This window comes from Zootoca vivipara, chromosome 4, assembly GCF_965207765.1.
Source record: "Zootoca vivipara chromosome 4, rZooViv2.hap1.1, whole genome shotgun sequence".
NCBI lineage: Eukaryota > Metazoa > Chordata > Lepidosauria > Squamata > Lacertidae > Zootoca > Zootoca vivipara.
Genome location: NC_142587.1, coordinates 79678379 through 79699215, shown reverse-complemented (window position 1 = coordinate 79699215; position 20837 = coordinate 79678379). Strand labels below are relative to the sequence as shown.

The 20837-nt window shown below is 38.4% G+C and overlaps 1 protein-coding gene across 2 annotated transcripts in view; it reads left to right on the top strand.

Annotated features, from left to right (window-relative positions):
- Positions 1–20317, top strand: part of CDK8 (cyclin dependent kinase 8) — a 43790-nt gene extending 23473 nt beyond the window's left edge. The window contains exons 5-13 of one of the 2 annotated variants that reach the window (XM_035115223.3): positions 5035–5092; positions 7429–7560; positions 9640–9783; positions 10638–10707; positions 12102–12174; positions 13753–13850; positions 17489–17567; positions 18378–18530; positions 19034–20317. In XM_035115223.3, the coding sequence (XP_034971114.1) occupies positions 5035–5092; positions 7429–7560; positions 9640–9783; positions 10638–10707; positions 12102–12174; positions 13753–13850; positions 17489–17567; positions 18378–18530; positions 19034–19159 (933 nt within the window). In that variant the 3' untranslated portion in view covers positions 19160–20317. The remainder of the gene's footprint in view (positions 1–5034; positions 5093–7428; positions 7561–9639; positions 9784–10637; positions 10708–12101; positions 12175–13752; positions 13851–17488; positions 17568–18377; positions 18531–19033) is intronic. The other variant, XM_035115224.3, reaches the window with a different exon arrangement.
- Positions 20318–20837: the final 520 nt, after the last annotated feature.

Here is a 20837-nt window from a genome sequence, read left to right as displayed (position 1 = left end):
CTGTGTTAACCTATGCAGTCACCAAGTATTGGAACTAGTTTTTCCAAGACATAATGTTCTCCACACGCTATAAGATTTGTGGCTACAATTCATTAGGCAGTTCTTAGAAATCAGGCTGTCTTTGTGTGTGTAATCTGCCAGAGACTGCTTCTTCATTCAGAGAGCTTTGTGACTGCTTATAAAAATGATGTGGAAACTGTGCTTCCCCGCAGGGTAGGAAAGGCAGAGAGGCACTGCAATATATATTGTACTATATCAGAAGTTAATAGATAGTTGGTATGTAGGTACAAACTAACTTTGCTTCTTCAACTTCCACATCTCTAGTAAAATATTTTGAAGACTGAGGGTAGTATTCAACTAACCGTTACTCTGCGCAAACTCATTTAAATTAATGAACCTGATGTTAGGTCCACTCTGAGCAAATTTTGGTAGAGTATCACCCAGAAGTTTAACAGTCCAACCATATTCTAGTGATATACAGCCAAACAAGAAAGGCTAGATTACTAACAAGTTCTTGACCTCTGAAGTATGAGCAGTAGTAAATCTTCAGTGTATAGTTTGAATCATACCAAGTTTTCACTACAAGGAATGAAGAGAGAAAGTATTAAGCATGAAGATTAAAATGGCAAAAGCCCTGAACAGAGTGGGTGGAACTAATCTATAAAATAATTGGATGTGCCACAAATATGCCTCATATAGTCCTTAATTTACTTGACTGGAAATGATGGTCCATACCACAAGTTTTCATTCCTGGGAATATGTTGTTTCAACTGATTCAGCAGCCATGCCACCTAAGTAGAGTTCTAATTAGCTGTGTTCTGTTGAAATCCTTAAGGACCTGAATGCCTTAGTTGTATGCTCACTTTGGGTGGGATTTAATACAGTTTGCATTGAAAGACAGTAAAGTTGAATTCTGCCCAGTTCATTAAAAAACTTAGGCAGGCTTTGCTTTTTCTGGACTTAACAGTAAGCCTACAGAGCTGGAAACAATCCTGCTTTGAAGGGCAAGGCTTGGATCGAATGGCAAATATGTTGTGATCAAACAAGAAAGTAACTGTGATGGGCAGTGCATAATTGGTCTTTGACTGAAACAATCCAGGTTGTACTCACAATATTAGAAATTTGTTTTTATCTTAATGGTCCAGGACCATTAATATCACAAACAAATAAAAGCTCATTGAGGGAATCAGGCTTTGAGACAAGAAATCACATCTTAATTTTTTAACTAGGTAAGCCAGACAGTATTTGTCTTTAGCTATTCAGACTTTTTCAAGTACTAGAAAATTAAGTTATACTTTAATTGTACGTATTGGATTTAGCCAATTGACTATTTAGGATTTTGTAGTATATGCAGAAGCTCTAGTTAAACTCAGAATAAAAATTAATTTTCCTCAAATGTATGTCTACAAAAATTCATTTAACAGATCAGATATATCCAAGCTGCTTTTGGCTCAAGGCTTAGCCCCATGTTTTCCATATAACTAGTCCTTTGGTTTATTTATACTTATTAAAATTGAAGCATTGGTTTAACTTGGGGGGAATTATTTTTCCATAGCATTTTTAGTCCTTAGAAATGTAATTGTCTAGAAGATTCATGTGACCTATTTCCTGTGATCTGTAATCTCATATCAAAGTGACAGCCTTTCATGTTGCACTATATGCTGATTTTAATATTCTGTGTTGCTTCAAGTTGTATAAGTAAACTCTCACCAAGCTAAAGCATCTGGTTTCAAAACAAAATATAGTATATTTTGTATTTGTGTAGGTGCAGCATTTCTGTACCATGTACCTTTTTATTTTATTTTTTTCAGTAGGCATATTTAAAAATATTCAACTAAAAACCTATTATTGTGCTTCAAAAATTCTACTTACTTGTGTTCTCTAATTAGTTGATAACACTGTATGTTAGTGGAAAGCCTGGTGCTATCTATAGCATATATCTTTTACTTAATGACTTTTAACATCTTCATTCTTTATAGTTAAGCTTTTATCTTGGTTCTCACCAGTTTCTCTTTACTATTTTATGGTGTTCCTATTCCATGCTGCTCCATCATTAAGCTTATTTCCCTCATAGCTACTCTTTCTGTGTGCCATGTTGGTCTTCCTCCTCCTTTCTGTGAACTAAGTTCTTACGTTGCTTAAAGTGCTGGATTAATTTAAAGTATGATGACAAATTTTCTCTCACCCTAATTTTCCAAATTTGTAACGTTGGGATAAGTGATCCCACACCTGTTGTTATTGTGTATTAATACCAGTAGCAAACTCACATGCTGTTTAGCCAAAGCAGAGCAACGGGGAGCGGGGGGCTCTTGATATACTCCAAGGTTTACAGCATAAAAACAAAATGGGGGGCCTAAGGGGGGGCAATTCCCACCAAACAGCCTAGTGAAAGTGAACTACGTTCAGTGTCACAGAATGCAAAGTGCTGACGGGTGGGGAAGGTGGAGAACTGGGGCAGCGGAAGAATGAAATGGATTATCCTCATAGAAGGCATGTCTGGCTTTCCAGAGCAGTGAACAGGAGTAGACTGCAAGTGCCACAATTGAATTCCTTTAGGACTACTGAAGTTAGCAAGCAAGAGAGTAGAAAAATGAACTGCTATTGGTTTTTGTATTGAGAAGAAAATATTTTTCCATTCTGAGACAGTACTTTGTTGATACTGCCATTTTGGGTTCACACTGCTTTTTCCTTTTTGAAGTTGTGTTTGTGTGCGTGTGTGTTTATTTAATAAAACTTAGATACCTCTTGACTGTAAAAAACAAAAAAAAAAAACAAACCACACACTTCAAAACGTTTTACAAAAGAAACATCAGCAAGATCAAGGAAAAATCACAACCCTACTTTAAAACATCCAAAATATACTAGAACAGATTAAAATGACATCAACTTTCTAAGCATCTGGGTAAGCTTAATTTTTCTAGAAGTTGCCGCAGTGTGGCAGATTGAATTGTTACTAGCCAGAGATTGTTGAATGCTTGCAGCTGGAAACAGCTTAGTAGGGGTAGAGGTTCTGGGTGTCTGAGGATCCTTGACTAGAGGTTCCAGGCCAGAAGTATATAGAAATGATTACTTTGGTGTCTTTGTTTACATCTGAAGTAACTGATTGATTGATATAGCAATAGAATAGCTCCCACTGTAACTGTATTTTGTATCATGGTAGGTTGATGATACTGGCAGATTACTATTATTGAACAGCAAGTGATTCTGGACCAGACTTATATGAAACTTTGTAAGCAAGTGTAAATGCACTCTAAAGGAAGCAAGCTGTGTTCCACCCAAGTACAGTAATTTTCCCATATTTTTAGTAAAAGGTGGTTAGATTGTTACAAGGAATTAAGCATACAGCTTTGCCATAGTGTAAAAGCTAAGGTTTTGATGCAAACTTGCTATTGACTCTCCTTCCCTAATATTTGAAAACCTGGAATATGTACAGATCCACAATGCTGAGAAATTCACTTCTACATGATCCCATGGATTTAGTGATACTCAAAAGAGGGGAAAAATAAGATTAATTTAGCCTGCAGTTGCTTCCCTGCATAGCACATTCCCCGAGCCATGCTCAGTGTCATTAGCAGCAATGCAGAGGAGAGAGGTGGAATTGAGAGCTGCAGCACAGGCTGACCTTCTTGAAATAATTACCTAGACAACGTGACATTCTTAAGGCTCAAAGTTGTCAAAAATGCATACTGAAATTATGTGAGAGAATAAATCATGACAATCTTCCAGAATCCCCAAATCGGCCCCCTTAATATATTCAGTAATGGCATCACACTAGCATCCAGCCATAAATAAAGTCGGAGATGACACTTTTTTGGATACTGCTTTTGCCAAAAACGCACCGTGTTAGCAGATAAGATCTCTTTCCATTTAGATCAAAGAGAATTCAGCATATTCTGCTCTGTTTGTTCATAAATATCTTGCACCAGTCCTTACAAGAGACTGATGGCCTGAAAGTGCCACAAGTAATTTATATATTTTCCCTGGCTAAGAGCACACATCTTAGTGTAACTTACTGCCTTGTCGCCATCTTTAAACCTGTCCAGAGTCATACCCTTTTTTGAATTTGTTCTTTACACATTTATGTGTCTGTGATTGTACTAGAATACTTCTGTTCCTATCAAAGATGTTTTCATTCATCTATCAAAGCTTTCTTGAAGTACTTGTCTGGCATACATTTTATGCTTGCTTAAAATCACAGTTAGGTGTTTACATAATTACTTCACATGACAGTATTGATCAGATGGAGCAAATCCTTTTCTACATACTTAAATAATAGCCCAAAGTGTTGTGCTTTGAGCTGTTGATGCCAGCCTTTTTTCAGAAAAAGTAGTTTGTTTTCTTGAAATTGGCTTGAACTGGATATCTACTACTCTACACATCATCCTTGGCTAAATTTGATGGTTAATGGTTATTTTATATAGATTTATAAACCTAAGAAAACAGCAAAAATAGTTTTGGTGTAGCTCTGTAGAGCTTCAAAAGCAATTGTACCATTGTTTCCTTCTCACGTAATGATTCTGAAACTACCACATCTGCAAAGGCAATTCTTATAAACATTGCCTTTGTAGATGTGATAGTTTCAGAATAAACTCTTATAAGCCACTCTTATAGTGGCTGAATTGATACACTAAGAGCAAAATGTAAAAGTTTTGTGTAGAATCTAAATGTTCATATAGTGACATCTAAGAAGATATGCAAAATATTTGGTTGATTGCTTTTTGTAATTGGCCAATACTGGAAATAAGTGAGCCAGCATTTTTCCCAGGTGAATTCTGTAATGACATTGCTCATCTGAGAGAAGAGCATGGTGTGGAAAGTTATTGAAAGGAAGCTCTTCTAAGAGGGAGAAAATGTAAGATGGGGAAGAAAATTGATTTGGTCAATTGTATGAACTTACAGCAAACTAATAATCCACATGCACTATTAATGACATTCCACTGCATTTTGGTTTAAAATTGGAAAAATAAAACTGCTAATTTTAGGCACAAATGTTTAGGTTTATCTTGGTATATATATTGTATTTTTTTTCCACAGAAACCTGCTAATATTTTAGTTATGGGTGAAGGTCCTGAGCGAGGAAGAGTAAAAATTGGTATGTTTATATCTTTGATAAGTCCCAGTGCAGCATTTAAGATAGAATGTTCTAAAGGTGCAGCTGACCAGGTTAATACTTTCTGGATCACACATAAAACCCCATAAAATGAAAAGAGGTAAAATTTGTTAATGCTGGATGGAGAAAACTGAAGGACCCCTTTGCCTCTAAAAATGTTACTTTACAATAGTACTGAATTATATAAATATCAATAATAAAACGAACATTAGTAACAGTTGTATAAAGTGCTATTGAGAGGGTAGATAGATTATTCAGGGATGGGAGACAAATTTTAAAAGCTCATAAGCATTGCTTGAAGGAAATTAAAACAGCATTTTTAATGGACAAATTTTTGTAGGGGGAGCTTCTTTTGACAGAGATTCCATATTCCATAAAAATGTTCTTTAAAAAATAATTAAATGAAACTCTAATGTAGCAGTAAAATCTGCATAATGGTATGATCCAGCATATTGCGGAAGTATGTTGGTTTCCTAAAGATGTAAGTGTTTGTACCAGCAGATGTTAAAGGCGTATATTTTCCTGTCCTCTGACTAATCATTTGAGATGGGGTGCCAACTTGAATAAAATATTGGGGAGGGGCAGGGAAGCCCAGCCCCACATAATCAATCACATGACATGGCGCACACACACTATTTGAATGACAATGGCCATCAACTTTGAGGGGCAGCTCCCTCTAATATTTTAGGGGAGGCAAAGGGACCTCAGACCATAGGATTTGGCTCCTATGATCTGAGATGAATTGTTTTGTAATTCTCAAAATTCCGTACATTCTTTTGATTATACAAGTCTATTGATCAACTGTCTGCCAAAAGCAGTTCCCCCCCCCTCATTGGTGGCCCTATATATGAAGTTCAAAAGGAATAGAATTAGACCAGTGTTGAGCACATGACTTTTTAAAAGGTTTGTGAACATATAAGAGTACTAACACTGGCAGATTGAGGTCCTTTTGTAAGCAAACCATGGCTATAATGTAGGTCGGCCTCCAAACGTATTTGGCGTTAATTGAAGTGCCGCTTCTTGTGATGCAGACAGCTTTTCCCTTATTGGAAATTGACTACCTGCTACTTTTGCATGCTACAGCTGTGTACAACATTTCAAACTAATTGATTGCTCCCCAAAATGGTTATACTCCATGGATGGATGTGAAAGAGACCTCTCCAGTTCACTTGACCTATCCAGTGTCAAGAATGGCAAGATTGACTCATGAAAGTATAATAAAGCTGAAGAGACGCACTGCCTTATTTTGACAACAGAAGCAACAACAAAATTCTGTTTGGACTTCTACTGTTTAAGCATTAAAGCACACACACAAAACACATGTATTTGAATATAAACACTGTACTTCCCACTCACCCTTCTCTTCTGGAGCTATTGCGTTTTTTCCTCCAGCAGCTAAATGTTTCTTGTCTTCTAAGATAAAAAAAATTAAATTGTTTCCAACGTCTAAAATGAAGCATAATACAGTTTTAAATAGGGCTGTGAATAGGCACACATGCTTGTTAGTAGGACAAAGGGAGATGAATGAATGGTGAAAATGAGATCTGGAACCTTGCTCCTTAATAATGCACAGGCTTCACAGGCTTAAAGCTGGCTCAGTTCTTTGTATGGTCTACAACTGCAACCTCAGATCCTCAGGTCTGTTGGAATTTGTAAAATAACGAGCTGTATGTTCGCACCTACACTCAAACTATATGAAATAGTTTTTCTTACAGAAGTGAAATACTTCTCTGCTATTTGAGTGTGGGTGCAAACAATCCAGGTTTCATTTGTAAATTCTTCCTAATAGGTGAAAAGTATTGAGGCAAGAGAATACAACAGGAATTGGGAATTCTTCCCATCTAAGCGTAAATGCAATTCAGCTACAATCAGTAACAGCCTCTATATCAGTTTTCTCTGATAATAGAGATGGAAATGCACCAGGTGCTTTGCTGCCTTAGTTCCTAAGAGCTGAATTATTTTTGTCAGATTAATAAAGGACTGGTTTCTAAAAACAGGAAATCTTTTCAGCCTAGTATACACCTGCCTTCTTTTCCCATATATAAAGCCCTGTGCTGTTTTTCTGTTGGGCTGGACACCAGATTTCCCAACTTTCTGAGGAATGATCAGCTTGATTCAGAACCTGCATGATCAAAAGTGTGTTAGCTATGGTTTAATAATGCTGCATTTTCTGTACCATGCTTTAGAAACAAGCTTAGAAGGAACTTTTTAAAGTTAGACTGAGGATGTTTGCAGTGTGTGTTACATTTGAGCTCACTCATTTCTGAGTAAGCAGTCTGTGCGCTAAAATTTAAAGTATCTTCCCCCTCTTTTTACAGCTGACATGGGCTTTGCCCGACTATTTAATTCACCTTTGAAGCCTTTAGCTGATTTGGATCCAGTAGTTGTAACATTCTGGTATCGAGCGCCAGAATTACTGCTTGGAGCAAGGCATTATACCAAAGCTATTGGTAAGTAATGTACTGTATACCTGATTTTTCATATTTTAAATTCTAATTTTCCCTGATGTGGTTCCCTTCCTTCTTGTTTACAAATAAGTCTACTCTTGAAATCTTAGAATTGGAAGGAACCACAAGGGTCACCCTGCCCAACCACCTGCAATGCATTTTGGCATTTGGAAAATATAGGAAAGCATTGTGATTCTAGTGTGGAAGAAAAGTGATTCACTGAACCTTACTTTTTAAGGCTTGAGTATTTTATCATGTTTGGTTGCCCAAACATGTGCATCACTCTTAAGTACTTCAGGGCACTTAACTGGCAAAGACCACATTGAATTTACAGATGGTTTCACTAATTAGATAAGAAATGCCAACAACATTTAATTCTGAAGACTGATTTGCATTATTGAATAGTGTCAGGAACATTTTGGCTTTGATCCAGACGTGCACAAGCAGCATGATGCTATCACAAGGTGCCTCCACAATTTTTTCTCAGATTTCCCCCCACATAGCAACACTCCTCCATATCCTATACCATTCTGGAGGGATCGTTCAGCTTTCACAGTCCGCCTGAAGGCCTTTGATTTTAGTAGACTTGTACCCAGAGCTTGAAACAACCTGTTTGGTTTGGTTGAAATACTATTGAAAATACCTATTTTTTCAGTGTGCTTTTGAGCAATTTCTTTTATCCAAGTCCTCAATACTAGAAGTAACTGTGCAAAAGCCCTCATTGACTGAATTAAAAATGTTGGTGAAGCACTTTATTTTGTCTGACAGTAGAGGACAATCAGTTTCATTGAGTCTTAAGTGCTAGTATTCCTCCCCAGTGATGATCTTTCGTATGTCCCCTTCAAACTCCCAACACCTTCAGCCTCTCCTTGTGGGGAAGGTGCCATGATTCAGCTCCTTGATTGCTTTGAAATACAGTGGTACTTCTGGTTGCGGACACGATCCATTCCAGGGTGCTGTTTGCACCCTGAAAAGTCTGCAACCAGAGCGGCACTTCTGCACACGTGCAAAGCGCGATAGAGTGCTTCTGCGCGCGGCGAAACCCAGAAGTAAACACTTCCAGGTTTGCCGCATTCGCAAGCTGAAAAGACGCAACCTGAAGCGTACACAACATGAGATATGACTGTACACCCTTTATACACCTTTTCCAAGTCCTTTATATCCTTTTTGAGATGGACCAAGCAGAGGTGCACATCAGATTTCCAAATGCAAGAGAGCTTAGATTTAAATAAAAGCATTACAGTTCTGACTGTCTTATTTTCAATCCTTTTCTAATCAATCCCTGAGCCGAAGATCTGTAAGGAAGGGACTATAGCTCAATGATAGAGCACCTGCTTAGCACTACAAATGTCCCCAATTTCAGTTCATGATACTTTTGTGTCAGTCTGGAAAAACTACTGGCTGAAATCCTGGGGCCCTGCTGTCAGTTGGGTGTTCACAATACTGAGCAAGATACTGAACAATACAAGGCAGCAGCTTATGTCTTCCTGGCTAGTTGCCACCAATGCAGATACCTGCTCTGTTATATATGAAAATATTATGGTTAAAAATGACAGCAATGCAGTTTGCATAGTCTTTTGCTCATTTTTCTCTAGTAACAGTGTTAAAATTAGTAATGCATTGATTTTGCTAAATACAGCAGCAGCATATCTAGCTACCCGTGTTCCTTGTATGTCTTTCATGCTCCAGGTTATTGGCTGATGGTAATGAGAAGAGGAAGTAGGGGAAAACTGAATGTTATATGAGACACAGACACAAATGTGTAATGAGAGGTGGAACTAAATATTCAGCTATTGTAGAAGCTGCACATTTAGTATAACATAAGTTTGGTCTACATTCCTTTAACCCCAGCAAAATGTTCAATTTTTAAATGCATGGGGTCACGTGTAAAATCTTAAGGAATAAAGGGGAACTTGGAAATGCAGCAGTTAGAATGGAATTGTCTGTAGAAAAGGTACATATAACTTAATCAGAGTTGCTTGCTTTGAGAGGCCATGTGTAACCTCTGCTGCTGTTCTTCAGACTATGCTTTCTCCTTTCAGAAAAGTGTATTTGATTTTTCTTTCCTCCTTTTTCGTAAAGATATTTGGGCTATAGGGTGTATATTTGCAGAGCTGCTAACATCTGAGCCAATATTCCACTGCCGACAAGAGGACATAAAAACTAGTAATCCATATCATCATGACCAGCTGGACAGAATATTCAATGTAATGGGATTTCCTGCAGGTACATATTCTGTACATTCATTACTGATGTACTCCAGGCTATACGTATCTCCAGTACCATTTTAATAGGACTGACATACTCTTTGTGCCATAACATTTACTGAAAAGCTAGTAGGCTTGAAAGAAGCCACAGTAGCCATGGGAAAATGTCAATATGCCTGATCTTTTATTGGATGTGCATAGGTCTATGCGTGGCCTACAAAGAACACTGTGAAATTGATCCCCCCCCATTTTTTTATTTCTTGAAAATTCTTATTGTCTTGATATAAAGAAACAAAATATTGGGAGCTGTAGTAGTATTTACTGCAGGGGTCCTCAGACATTTTGGACTGGGCATATTTAAAAATATTTTGTGGGCTCACAAAATACATTTTTCACAGAAGACAAACTAGTGATACTCAGAGCCCCACTCCCACCCAAAACTGGCAAAAACACAAAGCAGGCAGCTGCCCCTCCCCAAACAACAAATAGGTGAAAGTTCACTTTTAAAAAATTAAACAGTTGGGAGGGGTAAGGGGCCTTGGTATGTAGGCTCTGGGGTGCCCATGTGCATCATGTTGGGGATTCAGACCTACTGTGTTAATTTCATTGTGCACCGCTTTGCCTACTTCCATAGCAAAATTTGGTCTACTGTACATTAAAAATAGGTGTCTCTTTGGTGACTGATCTAGTGTTGCTGAGGCGACTGAGAAAGGATATTTTGTCCACTCATATTCATTTTCATCAATGGTGATCAGAAGGCAAAGTTTGGCGTATAAAGAGGAGAGTGAATGATGGTTTTGAATGTGCAAGTGATGATGTCCTATTCCCTATGTAGAGAAAGATGAAAGAGTGTTATTAATATTCAATTCATAGATAAAGATTGGGAAGATATTAAAAAGATGCCTGAACATTCAACGTTAATGAAAGATTTTCGAAGAAACACGTAAGTTTTGCAAAGATCTAAGTAATTGTTTTGATTTCTACTGCATCAGGGGTTCATACATTCAGGAATCAGGCTTCCTTGGCAATTGCTTCTTTCCTCCCTCTGGTAACCACCCCTTCCCCACAAAGATGGTTGCACCTCTGAGTTTTCTGAGAACAGCAGGGAACTTGGCTGGGAACGGGTATTTCATGTCACACTACAGGTTTGTATTGATAACCATGTTGTTTGTGAAAAAGCCCACAGGATTTGGAGGCCAGTAAGTTTGAAGGGATCTATACTGGCCCTTCTTGGTTTAGTGGATCCTTGTGTTTTCTGCATGGTTTTCTGAAGCTGTTTCAAACAAGCAATAACTGCTAATTTTAGATACACTAGCTGGCCCGGGCATGCGTTGCTGTGCCTGACTCAGGGTCCTTGTTTCCCAGGAAAGGGGGAGGATGTGTCTGTCCCCCACTGGACTATGTGTCCCCCGCACCGTTGTTGTGTCTCATCCCTGTGATTCCTCCCATGCTGTCGCGACCCATGAAATATCCTGTCCCCCCTCCCCCACCCCCCTCGGGTCATCCCTGTGACTCCCCCCCACCCTGGCTCAACCCATGACCTATCCGAGCCCCTCCTTCCCCCACCCCCCACCCAGGGCTCCACTCGGCCTAGTCTGTAGGCTGTAAAGTAGAGCCGAGTCCTATTCTGTAGGCCTTGGCTCGGCCTAATATGTAAATGCAAGCCAAGGCCTCCGCCCTGTATCTCCATTCCTTGGCCCCCACCCTTGGAAAAGGAACTGTCTGTCAGCTTCTGGGTTCTATTTCCCAGCATGCACTTTTGGGTGAGTTGTATGTTCTGAAACACGGGGTTTGGGGTTTTTTACGTGGCCCAGGTGTGACATCTGTGTACGGAAAGTGTCTTAGGTTACTCTCTTATTCGCATGTGGCATTGTGTCCAAATTTCAACGCTATCGGTCACGGCCGGTTTCGTTGAACATTAGAGAGGAACAGACATGCCCCGTTTACATTTATATATATATATATATATATATATATATATATATATATATATATATATAGGATTGGCTTTTTATGTTTCTTTAATTATTATTTTTTAAGCATTATCAAACTCATAACTACTAGAAGTATGTGCATCTAATATTGTACAAGAGGGATACTGGTTGCTAACCACATCTGTAATAATGGGAAATCATTTCCATGTGGCTGATATTAAAAAGGATGTGTGGCCTCAGGCTACTTTTACACTTCTGGCACCCTTTGAATCACAGATGGACCAGACAATTCAGCACAACTGAGTTCGTTAGCAAGCCCTGTCGGTTTTATCCCGTCCTCCAGATTTTCACTTTCTATTCAATTTGATGCAATGCATTGTTGTAACTCATTGTTTTCTTTCAGGTATACCAACTGCAGCCTTATCAAATATATGGAAAAACATAAAGTTAAGCCAGATAGCAAAGCATTCCACTTGGTAAGACTTGGAAAGTCTCAAATTGTTCACTTGTGAATTTTTGCAGTTTCTGGAAGCATTAATTTGAATTGTTTAAATTGCTTTTCATTGCATCTCTTCACAAAAGCATTGGTTGTAAAGTTGAATTTCTGTGCCATTTCATATTTCATAGTAATTCATGTCCAGAGAAAGAAATTTGAAGTGTCTGATGTAAAACCCTATGATTTAATTAATAGTTTACTATTCCCAAGTGCTAGGCATTAAGTCAGTTTATAACATTTCTGCTGCACATATGGTGGCAGTAGATTTCCTTCCTTTTTTGTCCTGACAACCTGGTAATCTGGCTAGCTACTAGTTGTATCAACAGACTGCTGTGGTTAAGTGATAGCTAATGGTAGAATTCAACGTGCTTCTAAGGTGTAACTGCAGCTTTCCCATGGGTAGCATTTTATAGTTCACTAGCTGGCCCTGCACGCGTTGCTGTGTGTTAGTCTGTCAAATGGAGGGTAATAGGCCCCCTTCAGATCCCCCTGAGCCTCAGAGTCCCCCTGTTTTACAGGATCTCGTGGCGGAGGCGGGGTTTGTGGGTGTGGTGCGTTGTTGTGGCTAATCCCTGTGACTGCCCCCATGTGTCCCAATCCATGATCTATTCTGTTTGTTCCCCCCCCCCCCGTGACCGGTGTATCTCATGACATTTGAAGGATGGTATTTATTTTTGTCTTGTGGTTATTTGGTGGGGGATTTTGGGGAGGTAGTGGTGCTAAATTTTAAAGTAAAAACCCCTTGCCGTGCCCCCAAGTGCGTTGCTGTGGGTTATTCCCCCCCCCCCCGGACCTAGAGGGGGCCTGGCAGGGGGCTACATAAAACAAAGGCCGTGCTGCGATCTGGGCACTCCCCCTCTCCCCCCCCCCGGGCCTAGGGGGGCCTGGCAGGGGCCTAGGGGCCTGATAATGGCCGCCTTGGTGGTTTCAGTTGCTTGGTTGATGATGTCAATATTTGGTTTGTGGGTGTGGTGTAGATTTCACAGGAAGGGAGGTGGTGTACTGTGGGAGGAATTCCACTTGAGAGCGCTGTTTTCTTTGTGGAAAAGCAGGTTTATACCTGCCCAGGTGTGAAATTTGAGGGATTTTTTTTTCTAACAACGCTTGGGGAGTGGCCTGGATTGTTGTGTCAAAATTTCAGGACGATCGGTCAAGCGGTTACGGAGAAAAGTGGAACACACACTTTCACGATTTTTACATTTATATAGATAGATAGATAGATAGATAGATAGATAGATAGATAGATAGATATAAACCTAATTCTCAGATTATGGAAGCCTAGATTATTAGGGACCAGGTTATGAATCATATCATTGGTCCATCTAGCTCAATATTCTGTCAGCAGCTCTTCAAGTTTTCAGAAGGGGGTCTCTTCAGTCGTGCCTTGAGATTCTGGAGCTTGAACCTGGTACCTTCTGTATGCAGAGTATAAGCTCTGCCACTGAGCTAACTAGACTTTATAAGCATATAAGGAGGCTTTGTATATTCACACTGTGGTGAAATATTTTCTTGATTGATTTGACAGCACTGAATGTCTTGTGTTTTTAACTATGCATAGCTACAGAAATTGCTTACTATGGACCCAATAAAGAGAATTACCTCAGAACAGGCTATGCAGGATCCTTATTTCTTAGAAGATCCTCTTCCTACATCTGAGTAAGTGGTCAGTTTACTAGATACTGTCTGTGCAGCTCTTTAAATGCTTTATTGCTTTCAGTGTCAAGGTGTGACTGGGTGGGTGTGGAATGGAGGAATGTTCTGAAAATGACATGTGAGATGCTCCCTCTTGATAAGTTATAAGAAATGGCTTTACTGTGCCATTTGCCATTTTGAAGTAATATTCCTATTAATCTTTCCCTGAGCCTTTGATCCCATTAGTCATAGCAATAATCCTGTTATTCACTGACAGGTTGATTATGCATGCTATATATCTTCATAGTCAACTGCTAACTGCCTGCAGGTCCACTTGAAATGCCAGATGACATTCTATAATTAGTTTATATTTATTTGTAAACTTGATGGGTGGACTATGGTGAGGATGGGGACCGCCTTCCAACTTCACAACCAAAGTCTGGATGGTAGGGCATATTCATGCACTTTCTTTGTTTTTAAATAACATGGTTTGCTTTTTAAACATCCGTATTCTAAATATGTAGGCAAGACTTTAAAGTTAGTATTTGAAAGACATGTCTATTTATTTTGTGTCAAAGAATATTTCACTGGCAAGTCGGTAAACTATTTGAACCTTAATTTGATGATTTATGAACCCAGTTTGCTTTCTGATGTTTTACACATATGTATGGTATGTGCAATGGGTGCAGAGTTTCTGAAAATGAAATTCACAGGAGCATATTGACTTGGGAACAAACTTGGTTTTCTTCCATCATGTGATTTGTTTGGTGTAGCCTAAACTGCCCTTGGGAACTATCCCTTTCTTCTTTAAATCATAAATTGGTATCTCAGCTTATTAGGAAAATCTTTAGATACTAATAACTGCAGAGATCTGGATGAAAACAATAGGTACAATTGCCCATAATTTAAACTGTGCAAGCACTGCCAAAAACATAACGTTTTGCATTTTGCAAAAATTATTATGTCCCTACTAATTATGGACAGGAAAGGAGGTAGAGCAGGCATCCCCAAACTGCGGCCCTCCAAATGTTTTGGCCTACAGCTCCCATGATCCCTAGCTAACAGGACCAGTGGTCAGGGATGATGGGAATTGTAGTCCAAAACATCTGGAGGGCTGAAGTTTGGGGATGCCTGAGGTAAGAGTATGGAAGACACATCCATGACCCCTGATCTCACATTTTTAAAACAACAGGATGAATATGCACAGCATTCAGTCTTTGGTTGTGAAGACTAAAGGTAGCCAGTTTTTTATGTGTAGGAGCAGAATAATATATGCAGAAACTTCAAATAACTGCAATTCCAATGTCTTCTGCGATCTTGGTGGGCTTCTACGTCACTAATGACCTGATATTGTTTAAAATGCACAGATTTTTATAAAATCTTCCATGACTATTTCCTCTATTTGTTCCAGTTCAAAGTGTGTACTGATTACATATTTGGGTCACATTGCCCCAACCTGTTAGGCGAGGCAAAACACAGCTAGAGGGGTTTTTCATTCCAGTCCCATAGCAGAATATGAATACTTAACCAAAGAGCTTTAAAGAGGCTAGCAGAAGTACTTGACCTACTTGAAAGGTATAAATAGGGTGCAGAATGTATTGTGTGTAAGTCAGTATACCCAATAAACTCTCTACACAATACCAAGTAAACAAGCACAGTGGTCTGAAGCTGTATGATGTATTCTGCATCAGAAGCTAAGGAGCTTATTGCTGGCCTTGTAAACTTCATGGGAGATCGCCTAGGACCATTTCTAAGCTGTTTTGAGCTCCTCAGAGGAAGAGTGGAGTATTAGTGTAATAACATAAATGTGCAACATAATACCGTGGTGTCCCTGGGCCTTTTTGAGGAATGTTTTATCTCTCTTTACCTCAACACTCTATGAGAGAGATTACTAGTAAACTGGATTTGAATGGGTGTTTAGTGAATTCAGTTTCACTGCTGGGAGTATATCCACCCTAACACATACTGGTATAAACTATTGCTTCTTCTATCAGCCACTGTAGAACTCTGCAGTATCAATTACTTCTGATACATATATTTTTCTGGATTCTTACTCTGCCATCTTCGTATCTCTTATCATCACTATACAAGTCCCCAAAAGGGTTATCCCACCCAAATTAATGGGGTCCCTAGTAGCTATTTGAAACATTTGTTAAAAGTTTTGTGGTGTTGTTTTTTTTAGCAAACCTGAGCCCCTTTATACTTCCTTTATTCCTCAACAATTATGGGATCAGTTGTTTCATCTTTCCCCTACATTTTCTGGGTGGTTTTTTTAAATGTACCTTTAACTTGCATTTAACTTTCTAAGCTACCAGGAGTCTGATTTTCCCTGTTGAAATGAATAAGAAAGTGAAAACTTATCAAATGCCTGAGTTAACATTGATAGGGCAAACGTACAACCCTGACTCTCTTATTTATAATACTCATTTTTTAAAATAGCTATCGGCACCAGTATTCACTTAGACATTTTTTGGATTTTGTTTTTCTCTTCTGTTAATGAGCCCACTTTTTCACTTGTGCATTTCTCCTATAGGGCTTCCTTGATAGCCCACTGAGGAATTTAAGTTAATATGTGGTCCAATAGCTTTTCAGTTAGAATATGTTTTTGGAATGTGATACCAATAAGATTTATACCACCCTTCATCAACAGATCTCAGGGGCAGTTCACAAGATGAAATTAATCATTATTTCCAGCTAGGACTTTTAAAGTGGTCCATTGGTCTCAATAGTAGGCTGATACAGTAAAAAAAAGAAAAGCATGAGAATTAAAATTTGAACATTCAAAGAATATTGGCACAACCCCTCTACAAAGATTATATGCAAATGTGTGTGGGGTGAAATGGGCTACTGGTTTCTGATTGGCTTTTATTTGCTGTTCTTTTTTAATGTTGCAGATGTTGCTACTGTTAATTTTAAATAGACCTACAGATAGAGTATAAATCAAATGATAATGGCTTACATGGTCACAGGTAGGTGATCCATAGCAGTTGTCCTTACGTTAGAAATCCAATCTCTTCACCGATTCCTTAGCAAAAGTTCAACATGGAATTGGGAAACATGGAACTGAAGACAGCTTGCAATAACTTTAGCTTCATTTTTATGGAAAATATTACTTGGAAATAAGACTATGGTACAAAATTATGCAAGTAATAGGTTAGGGGGCAAGACATATGAGCAAGAAGAGATGAATCATTGTAGAATTTAGTGTTTCCAGTCTTGTATAGAAATGGGGCATAGCATTTTTCAGCTTGTCTTAGCCAGAAAAACGTGTTTGGGATGACTTGCTGGTATATGGTAACAACAGCTAGGAAACTGTGTCACTTCGCTTCTTAGTAAAATGGAGGCTTACAAGTCTACGCACAGGCAAACTTGTGCTCGGGCTGTCATATAGTCCATTACTAAACTCTGCATTATAAGCAGTGTATTTAGTTAATAGCTGGTGATATTCTCTCTCCTTTTTTTACTGAAGAAACTGATAGCCTTTCAGAAGAAACTGTGTCATATTTTGAACACTTCAAAGACTAAAGTCACTTCCTAAAAGACTAAAATCACAAATGGCAAGTGACACCTTAAAGCAGCTTGAACCAGGATGAAAACCATTTTATTAATTATGGGACACACTTTTTTCTAGTAGGGATTTATACTCTTTTTTGTGTTTGCAGTGTGTTTGCAGGTTGTCAAATCCCATACCCAAAACGAGAATTTCTAACTGAAGAAGAGCCTGATGATAAAGGAGACAAAGTAGGTATTCATTTGAAGGTTAAGATGAGAGAAATACATTTAGGAGGTGTATTTTGTTAATCAGGTTGGAGAATTTTATAATTACCAAGTTGTTAGGGCAATCGTATTTATGATAGGGTTAATGGATCTGATTTCAAGCATGTAAGTTACTGAGAGTACATGATTTATTATTCCATACTTTTACATATATGTCCCTGATTGTTGCTACTACTTTTAATGAACCATTTCCTGCCAAGATAAGAATGATAGCATAAAATAAATTAATAATATGATGAGATGAAGATTAATATGGATAGAAGTTAACATTAATTATGGGTCATTCCAACTCTATACATCAGACATAGCAAGAAGTTGAGAACTTCTGCAACATTTCAGTTTACATAATTAATACAGGAAAAAAATTAATATCAGTAATCAGATTTGATCCAAGACTTGTAGAATAATAAGGTTTAGAGCATTTTCATGGTACCTAATTTGAAGTCTTTTTATTATCTGCAACTCTAGAGTAGTGATGATTCCAAGTTCCTTTCATATTAACTTATTTTGAATAAGGCTGTAATCCTAAAATGCATAGTTGAAAATATGGCAAATAAATTAGGCTTATCTCTGAGTAAATAGTTATGATAGGGCTGTATAGTATGTTTAGATTTAAATTTAATTTGTGTGCATACTTACGTGGAAATAGTAAAGTAATTATTATTAAGTAATTAGTGGCTTTGTGCCTGACTTAGCCTTACATAAGACTGGATGCTTCCTACCCATGAACTCCCTCTGAGCTGTCTCTTACATTTTTTTCTTTAACAAATTGAGAAGAACCAGCAGCAGGGCAATAACCACACAAATGGAACTGGTCATCCAGGGAACCAAGACAACAGTCATACGCAAGGGCCTCCCTTGAAAAAAGTGAGAGTTGTTCCTCCTACCACTACCTCAGGTGGACTTATCATGACCTCAGATTATCAGGTATTTCTGTTTTCAGCTTTCAGTTTTGTTATGGTATTAGCTGTTATGTCCATACCTACTAAAAGTTCTATTTTTAAAATCTATTTGAATATATGTTTTAATTGTTAAACACAACTGATCCAAGTCAAAAGGCACCAGTGGAGACCTGCACAGTGTGTCATTGCTAACCAGTTCATACATCATGCCACACTGATGAAGAACTTGAACTGTGGTTTGAGCTTCAAAACAGATAATGGACAACCCATGGTTTAGAGCTGTTCGTCTGGTTTCATTTCCCACCCTCTTAACAATTAGCTTCATAAGTTGAATCCATGCTGCAACAACCTCTAGAGCTGTAGAAATAGCAGTCATAGTTGTCATTTCCGTTGTGTTAAACCTGGCAGCATTTGACCAGCCACATATGTAATACACTCTCTCTCTCTCTCTCTCTCTCTCTCTCTCTCTCTCTCTCTCTCTCTCTCTCTCTCTCTCTCTCTCTCTCGTGTCTCCAATGTGTTGCTCAGCGTTCCAATCCCCATGCTGCCTATCCAAACCCTGGACCAAGCACATCACAGCCACAGAGCAGCATGGGATATTCAACTACCTCCCAGCAGCCTCCACAGTACTCTCACCAGACGCACCGGTACTGAGCTGCACCTAAATAAAGTCAATGCACTGTTGCTAAGGCTGCAGGACTGGCCGTGCTGCTGCCTGCCTGGAACCTGGTGTTGGGCTGCAAGAATGTACTGTAAACTATCACATTTTCAAAATGTCTGATAGCCAAGTTCCACTACTTTTCACAGGCTGGGAGTAGTGGCTCCCTCAGATTGTACCCATTATGGAATTAGACTTGAAAAGAAAGTACTAGCACAGTTTGTGTTGTGGATATGCTACTTCCATAGTTTACTTGACATGGTTCAGACTGACCAATGCATTGTTTTCAGTGACAGTCTGTAGCAGTTGAAGCTGTGAAATGTGCTAGGGGCAAGCATTTTTGTTGTTGTGAATTCTATTGATGTTAACAACGTTATCTGACCAATAGTACGCAAAATCTCTTAACTGGTATTTGAAGCATACAGTATGTGTTAATGAGATGAACGCAAACTAACCGTGGCTCCAATTGAGAATTTTTTTTATATACATTGACTTTTAGTGACTTTTTTGTGGGTTGATTCATTTTCCACATTGATCAATGTTTTATGACCAACAAATTTGCTAGAGATTTTTTTAAGGACACAAAAAATGAGAGCATTTTTCCAGCAGATTTACAAGCCTCCCAAAGATTAATTTTCAGCATATGTTTATTTTGTTCTCAAATCTATGACTTGACTGGTATTAAAGCTGCTATTTGATCGTAAATGAGTGTGTTACTGAGATAAACCTGTTTGGTTCAGCAACCAACTAAAATGATTGTCATAGACAGTGTTTTATTTTTCCTGTTGGTGTTAACTGATTTGTGAGCATGCTTGGAATTTAAAAAAGAGCATGAGTGACGTTCCCTGCAAACAAACAAGCAGTGCAGCATTCATTCAGATACTTTTGTCATGATTTTTTGAGAGCTGGCTTGATGTAGTGGATTTTAAATTTTAATTATTTTTAAATATGTTCGCACGTTGTTTTAGGGTCTCCCTTATTAAAGCAAAGGATTAAGGTGTTAGGAGAACCTTAGAATTTGAGGAAAAACTATACCATACAATGTACTGTATCAAACTATTTTACATGAATGACGCAGGTATTCTGAATTTTAAAAGAAATCAACATTGTTAAAAACAAGGTGTTACATAATAAAATTATTTTTCATAAATCTGCATATGATTTTGCTTGTGCTTTTGTTGGTTGATGCTAAGAAAATATGCACTTGGCCTATACAGTATAATGAAAGCAGTTGAAGGAAAGAGCACCTCATTTAACATAACACAAGAAGCTGTTTTGTACAGGGTCAGACCAGTGGCCATTTAGTCCAGTGTTGTCTACCCTGAAAATCAAGAGCTCTCCAAGGTCTCCAGCAAAGCTCTTCCACAGCAGTGCTACCTGTAACCCTTCACCTGTAATTACAGTGGTGCCTCGCTTAATGAATGCCCTGCTTAACGAAATTTCCGCTTAACGAAAGGATTTTTCGAGCGGAGGTTGCCTCGCTAGATGAATTCGTTTTATGAAAAATTTGTCTTGCGAATTGCGGTTTCCCATAGGAATGCATTGAAATTCAATTAATGCGTTCCTATGGGCAATTTTTTTAAAAATAAAATTCAATGCATTCCTATGGGATTTGCTAGACAAATTTTTCGTTATAAGAAAAGACCCATGGAACGAATTAAATTCGTCTAGCGA